Source organism: Hyperoodon ampullatus (assembly GCF_949752795.1).
Source record: "Hyperoodon ampullatus genome assembly, chromosome: 1".
Taxonomy (NCBI): Eukaryota; Metazoa; Chordata; class Mammalia; order Artiodactyla; family Ziphiidae; genus Hyperoodon; species Hyperoodon ampullatus.
Genome location: NC_136914.1, coordinates 120,836,753 through 120,844,648, shown reverse-complemented (window position 1 = coordinate 120,844,648; position 7,896 = coordinate 120,836,753). Strand labels below are relative to the sequence as shown.

Sequence of the window (7,896 nt, the reverse complement as noted above, 5' to 3'; positions counted from 1 at the left end):
CAACCTTGGCGTGTGTGGAGGACACACAGGGACCGCATGTGAGCCAACACCGTGTCCAGGTCTTGCAATCTATCCTCTAAGTGTGACTTTCAAAAACAGATCAAAACCCCAGAACTGATGACAGGCCACGCGCAGTAAGAGCAGCACCATAGGCAATCTAAGCAAGTATCTCTGATGGTCCCAAGGTGAGCGGGCCGGGGGCCGCAGGGGCTCAAGCGGCCTCCATGCCAACCCTGGCTCAGCCACACGTTGACCCTCCCCCAGAGAAAAGTTCCACCGGCCCTTTCTCTAGGGCTAGATGCCCTCCCAGATCGTCCAAGTTCAGAATCTATCTGCTCATCCTTCATTAAAAGAGCAAGCGCTTAATTGCTTGACAGTAAGCAGAATTTCCCCAGACACACAAAATTACTCTGCCTGGTATTTTTAGGTGTGCTGAGAACAACTAAATAACAACACAAATACGAAGGGGAAATGCTCAGAATTTATGAGGACCATAAGGAACACAGTTACCTAAATGAAGAGACAAGACAAATTCACACATCCTAGGAGGGCACCCACAGGTGCCCCACTCGAGGGGATCTGACTAAGGTTCTTGGAAAGCAGGATGCGTCAGCTTTTTCATCACTGCTTCAGCTCCCCAGGTAACATCGTGAAAACGGAAACGAGCAAGATAAGGCCGAGAGCACGGCCTGAGTGGATGTGGTGATGTTTAGACTTTCAGAAATGAATGCAGGGCTCATCCTTGCTGCGGTGGGACAGGGTGTAACGGACAGGTGAGGTGAAAAGAAAGAAGAACATATTCAAAGATTATTCACCAAACACCGGGGAATCTCTGCTCTTGTTACATAGGAACAAGAATTGACCCTTTGAGCTTATGTGAGACCCAGAGCTCTTGAGAAATGTGTCCCCTCTGCTCATCTGAGGAAATCTCAACTCCATCCCAAATAAGCCAGCTCGGCCGCTGCAGGGGGTCAAGAAGGGGAGGGCTCGGGATCCTAGCTTAGATGTCTGGGGTGTGCCTACCTTTGGAGCATTAAATCTGTGCACACACAAGCAAGTCTGAAGCTTACTTTTATTGTCCAGCTGAGCCCGGTATTTACTAAATCCTTTCAGCCGCACCCTCTGGCCCAGCAGATCGAGGAATTCTTCAAAAGCTGGTCCGGCCGTCTCGTTGTTGTACATTTCCTCCTCGGTGCTCTGGCCGGCTCTGCAATACAGGATCCCGATCTTGTGCTGAAAGCTCAGCTGAAATGGGGCAGAAAGGGAATTACTCGGCAAAGAGTATCAGACAACGACACCTGAAACTAACCAACATTGTAAATCAACTATATTCCAATATAAAATAAAAATCAAATTAAAAAATAAAATGAAAACAGAAAGTATCAGACGAGCTAACTTCCAGTAAAATTAAAATGATAGGAGCTGAGAATTCTGTTCTCAGGAAAGCATGTCAGGACAATTCCCATAAGCCAAGAAGCAAAAGAATAAGCAGCTGTCATTGTACACAATACTCCAAACACATAACAAACCCAGAAACCCGAAAATAACAGCTGGAGAAACGTCAGACACCCTAAGAAATATAATGAATGGCCTTGCCCATGTGGGAGCTGCCAGGTTTCCAAAATGGAGAGCCAGGTTCAAGCATTTATTTAAAAATACAACTGTGGAAATATTTAATCTCATACCCTCTATACAGTCATGAGCATTATCTTCCAAGTTAGAAAGAAAAAAAGGCTGCACACTTTAAAAAGTTTTCCCTCTCTGGTTCCTAATGCTTTTCTGTTGTCGTTATTTAAACATTCATGGAAATGTGAAAGACTGTAATTAAAAAAAAAAAATCAAATTCAGGTCTGGTAAGGAAATTGTGATATATGTATAGTGATAGAATAATGTTTTGTTTCCATAAAAGTAACTCTGACTCAACAATTACAGTCATTTCTACATTTTTGACTGTCTTGAAAACATCTGCTAAATATACAATAGGCCATAAAGAATTTTAATAGCAATTGAAGATCTCCTGCTGTAGCTCTATCTCCCTGTCTATTCCCTATCATGCTGGAAGCTACCACACTGCTTTCTCCCAAGGCCAGGGAGAAACTGGATCCACCTTTACAGCTTTCTCATTTTCCCTAAAGAGGGACTACTTGTCACTCAGGAAATCAGGGCACTTCATCTTACTAGCAGCAATCTGAGCCTCCAAAGGCTGACGGATTATCAGCCCTCTCTGATTCCCTAAAGGCATCCATCCGTAACACTGTTCACTTTTATTATCAAGCTGTAAAACAGAGCCTTTAATCAAAACTCACAGCTGACGAGATCAGTAAAATAAGGTAAAATGGTAGTCATTTCCCTTGAGTGGCAAAGTGATAACAGCAGTCTCATCCGGGTGACCAATGACAATGTACAATCCAAGAAAGGAAGGGATCCGCCTGCTTGGGGCATCTCAGCAGAGATGTTAGGGGAAGCTCAGAGCTGGGCGGGCAGCCGACCGCCAGTACATTCTACACGCTCCACCTTCTGAGTGCTACGGGGGAGGGGAGGAACCAAACGAGACATCAATCACCTGTTCGTAATGGGACCATGGTGAGGGATTTGGGGGGCGGGTGGAGAGCGCACAGGCCCCAATCACACAGTGAAGACAGGGATCCAGGCCCTGAATGTGGGGCTATGAGATGCTGGGCGTAAGCTATTAGTGTTATGAGTTGTGTTGTACTAGTCCTTTAGCAGCATCAAGACAGAAAAAACATTTCTATTTGCCCAGGGATTGAGGAATAAATGTTTCTGATCAACTCAACTATCCAAACAAATGAGACACCACATTTACTGCAAACAGACCATCATCCTCCAAAAACAACAGGTATCATACAAATGTCTCATCCTATTTCACTAATTATTTCAGAACACTAATTGTTCTGAGTGACCCAGAAGACACTCCAGGATCTTAAAGTACTTTAGGAAACACTTGGGATTGGCAATTGTCACCACAGATGTGGATCGTCTTGGTGACTGTCAGAACTGGATAAATCCTCTAACGGGACCTCTACGAGACTGCTGTACCTCCTCGACACCAGGATGGTTGGACCTCCCTTCTGCTGTTAGAAGCGGATTTCTGCTCTCCCCACTTGTCCGGCCCTGGCCTCACAGAGAGTCCCCCCGAGATCCTGTGGAGTGATTAGCAGGCACAGGTACCCAGGGCCCCACGGCCCCCCGCCCACGCATCCTCCGCACCCAGCAGGGGCGGCCGTACCGCCACCCGCATCCTGGGAGCTCACTGTCTCAGGGCTGCCGCCCTGTCTGTCCCCCTGCCTGCCGCCCCCCTAGAGCCCTGCCACCTCTTCTGGTACCACCTCTCCTGGTGCCACCTCACGTCGCACCCCTGCCACACCTGCAGCTTGTCCCATGCAGCCCCGCCATCCCCAGCAGGAAACCCTTCCTCTGCCTCTTTGTGGAGCAGGCCCAGAGCAAAGCCGTCTGGGGCCCCAGGGGTGGGGCCGCGGCGGCCCCATGCGGGTGGAGCAGAACGCTTCCCGGACCAGCACAGTTTCTCTCTGATTCCTGACTCGTGCGGACTTGACGCTCCCTGTGGACTCAGGCAAAGGCCAAATACCTAGAGGACTGAACCCCCCGGAGCTTCCTTGCTGAGCGCGGTGCCATCCACTCACACCCCTCTCCTTCCAGCCATCGCAGACCAGCTTGTGTCTGCATCCCAACCGGGAACAGGACTCACTTTCTACCCAAACAGCCCTGGGCCCATGGGAATCAGGGGATGAGGTTAAATTAGACTTCAAAGTCCCCAGGTGTCTTGCCCCAGCTCCTAGAGCTCTGCTCCAGTGACTGAGAATAAACCACTGTGGCCTGTTTACTACAAGGCCTGTGATCCCACTAAAACAGTAAGAGGGTGAGACATGGTGTGAAGGAAGAGACCTCTCTCACTCGAATCTCTTATAAACCTCATGAAATCCATGGAAATGCAACACCAAGGCTGACCCCCTCGTGGTTCATCCGAAAGCTGGCACACCTCTTCAGCCTGATCGCGGTACCAAGGGGAGGACGGACTCCAGGTCCCCATGAACTAAAACCCCCAGTTCTCTCGGAACAAGGCTTTGTTTCTAAGCCCTCTACACCTCAGGCTGAGTCTAACCACGCCCCCGTCCCACTGACCTTCCTTTAACTGTTCTGACGCGAATCACAGCCAGTCCCACCGTCCTGGGGTGAACGAGGCAGGCACTTGGGCGTCACCACGGTCAAAAACTAAAAACACCCACTTGCCACAACTCTATACTGCTCCCGTGGCCCAGAGCTGGACACACAGACCTTGCACGGACAGGCAGACGAGCCCTTGCCTCCTGGGACTGGATAAGAACTGAGTGCTCTCTTCCCAAGGCCAGAAGCCCCATCATTATTGACAAGAAAGTTTAAATATAAAGGAAGGTGACAAAAAACAGAGCCTCAGAATGGACTTAAAAATAAATTCAGGTGTGCAGGAAAGTCCTCCCAACTCAACCACCTGCTCTAAGCGTATAGTCTCATGGATTTAGACCCGCTTGACTTCGTGTCAAGTAAACCTGATATGTGAGTGAATATACATCTGGGTGAGGAGACAAGAGCAGAAGGGGTGATTGGCTTGTGAACAAATTAATCCAAAGATGCCCTAATATTCTAAGTTAGTGAGCTGTCATAATTTATCTGAATTAATTTTTTAATTAATTTTTTAATTAAGAAGTCAACCTAGTGGGTAAAGATAAATTAGGAGTTTGGGATTAACAGATACACACTACTATATGTAAAATAAACACAGGGAACTATATTCAATATACTGTAGTAACCTAAATGGAAAAGAATCTGAAAAGGAATACATATATATGTACAACTGAATCACTTTACTGTACACCTGAAACTGACACATTGTAGACCAACCACACTTCAATTAAAAAAAAAAAGTCAACCTATATAATCTTAGGAATTCACCTGTTATACAAACTAGGATAGTCTTTTTAAAAAGGAAAAACGGTATCTTAGAGGTTGGGAGGTGAATTTATGTAGATAAAGTAGCAAAACTTTCAAAGTCCTGATTGATAATTACTTCCCTTATGATTCTCCATGGCATGGAGTCTTCCTGCTCAAAACATCTCACCCAATGTAAAGAACGGAATGAATGACCTGGTACTCACTATATCTCCCACTGATACAACATGTCTTGCGCAGAGCAGACAAACACAGTGACTGTCAAACCAGGAATGGATTCTCAAACTCCAAGAAAGCAGAAAACGACAATATGTCCTCTAAAGTATTTTTTCAAGATTAAAACCCCTTAAGACCAGTAACATAAAACTGGCCCATCCCCTCCCTGGGAAGATTTTCTATCAAGAAAGTAGATAAAGACAGCACTACCCAGAAGAGACTCACAACACCCCAACAGGTTAGGGCAACTTTAAGGATCCTTTAGAAACCAGGTTGTTAGAAAAGCTGTCTAATATCTCTCAGAGATGAACATAAATAGTAGCTCTTGCTGACGTAATATGGAAATTAGATACCACTAAGAGTTGTGGGACTTTAAAATGTCATATTGTACACCATTATGAAGTATACCAGAGTCAGGGCTTCCCTGGTGGCACAGTGGTTGAGAGTCCGCTTGCCGATGCAGGGGACACGGGTTCGTGCCCCAGTCCGGGAAGATCCCACATGCCGCAGAGAGGCTGGGCCCGTGAGCCACGGCCGCTGAGCCTGTGCATCCAGAGCCTGTGCTCCGCAACGGGAGAGGCCACAACAGTGAGAGGCCCGTGGACCGAAAGTATACCAGAGTCAAATAAATATAATCTCAAAAGAAAAAACACATGAATACAGCTAGAGCTCTAAATGCACTGGTGTGCTTAAAACAAGCACCCAGTTCTCAAAATTAATTCATTGACATCAGATTGTAAACAGGTGTTCATTCAAAGTACCTGAGGGCTTAGTTTAAGAAAAATTCCCTGGCAGAGCCATTTTTATAACCTTCAATGCTTCCCACCGGCGTAGCTCCTGGACCTAGTCTGCCGGACAGACATCCCAAGAAGTGCCTGCTTCATTCTGTGAGGAGACAGGCACCTGTGGCTGCTGTAACGTCTCTCAGGGCTTGGGCGTCAGGATCCAGGCTGGGGAACACCGGGCCACCTGTGGACTCCTCCACAGCAGCCTGAGGGACCAAGCACCTCATCTGCCAGGCACCTGTTACCCAGCAGGTAAGGGACATGTAATCAAGGGAGAAGCAACACACACCAGAAACATAAAGGGATGAAGACCACGGGGGTCGGCACCTCTCTTCCAGACTCTTCCATGACACGGAAGTGAATGTGTAACAGAGCAGGACCCTATGGGGCCTTCCCAGGACAGGCCCCTCCCCCATATCATCTGCTGTAGCTCCTCTCTGAAGCACCCAGATAATAGACCAGATAAGAGTATCTGACGCCTATGTCCTGAGTTGTTTTTCAGATGCTAAAACCACCTCCAAATGGAATAAATTACTTGATGATCATGAGTACGTAGCCCCCAGACCTTCTGGTGCCTAAGGACTGACCACCATCAGCCAATCAGAGAACTGTGCATGAGCTGATCACAGACCCTGGGGTTCCCCTCCCTCACCTGGCCTTTAAAATTGCTCTGCTGATCAAAACTACAATGTGGTATCACCTCACACGGGTCAGAATGGCCATCATCAAAAAATCTACAAACAATAAATGCTGGAGAGGGTGTGGAGAAAAGGGAACCCTCCTGCACTGTTGGTGGGAATGTGAATTGACACAGCCACTATGGAGAACAATATGGAGGTTCCTTAAAAAACTAAGAATTACCATATGACCCAGCAATCCCACTACTGGGCATATACCCAGAGAAAACCATAATTCAAAAAGAGTCATGTACCACAGTGTTCACTGCACCTCTATTTATAATAGCCAGGACATGGAAGCAACCTAAGTGTCCATCGACAGACGAATGGATAAAGAAGATGTGGCACATATATACAATGGAATATTACTCAGCCATAAAAAAACGAAACTGAGTTACTTGTAGTGAGGTGGATGGACCCAGAGTCCGTCACAGAGAGTGAAGTAAGTCAGAAAGAGAAAAACAAATACTGTATGCTAACACATATATATGGAATCTAGAAAAAAAATGGTTCTGAAGAACCTAGGGGCAGAACAGGAATAAAGACGCAGATGTAGAGAATGGACTTGAGGACACGGTGAGGGGGAAGGGTAAGCTGGGACGAAGTGAGAGAGTGGCATTGGACTTATATATACACTACCAAATATAAAATAGATAGCTAGTGGGAAGCAGCCGCATGGCACAGGAGATCAGCTCAGTACTCTGCGACCATCTAGAGGGGTGGGATAGGGAGGGTGGGAGGGAGATGCAAGAGGGAGAGGATATGGGGCTATATGTATACCTATAGCTGATTCACTTTATTATACAGCAGAAACTAACACACCATTGTAAAGCAATTATACTGCAATAAAGATGTTAAAAAAGAAAAAAAAATGCTCTGCTGAAAATCTTCGGGGAGTTTGGGGTTTTTGAGCACAAGCCACCCATTCTCCCTGTACTGGTGATTTTACAATAAATGCTGCACTTTCCTTCACCCAAACCCTGTGTCAGGAGATTGACTTTACTGCGCCTATGTGCAGGTGAGTGGACCAAGGTTTGGTTTGGTGACAAATGCTGTCCTTCCTACCAAGCCCTCCTGAACTCTGAGTCCCTGGACCAGCAGCGACACACCCACTCTGTCCCTCCATGACAACAGGATTTCCTCAACTGCCTCATGACCATTCTAAAAGCACTTTACCAGTGATAACCAGGATGAACTCTTCTGTGGGATTTTAGAAGTCAATTGCTCAGGGTTCAAGTTTTGGTTTTGTTTAG

The 7,896-nt window shown here is 46.7% G+C and overlaps 1 protein-coding gene across 1 annotated transcript in view; it reads right to left on the bottom strand.

Moving 5' to 3' along the window:
- Nucleotides 1–7,896, bottom strand: part of SIPA1L2 (signal induced proliferation associated 1 like 2) — a gene marked incomplete at its 5' end in the record, with an annotated part of 67,667 nt that overhangs the window by 36,021 nt on the left and 23,750 nt on the right. The window contains one exon of the mRNA XM_079711220.1: nucleotides 1,024–1,245. Within this exon, the coding sequence (XP_079567346.1) occupies nucleotides 1,024–1,245 (222 nt within the window). The remainder of the gene's footprint in view (nucleotides 1–1,023; nucleotides 1,246–7,896) is intronic.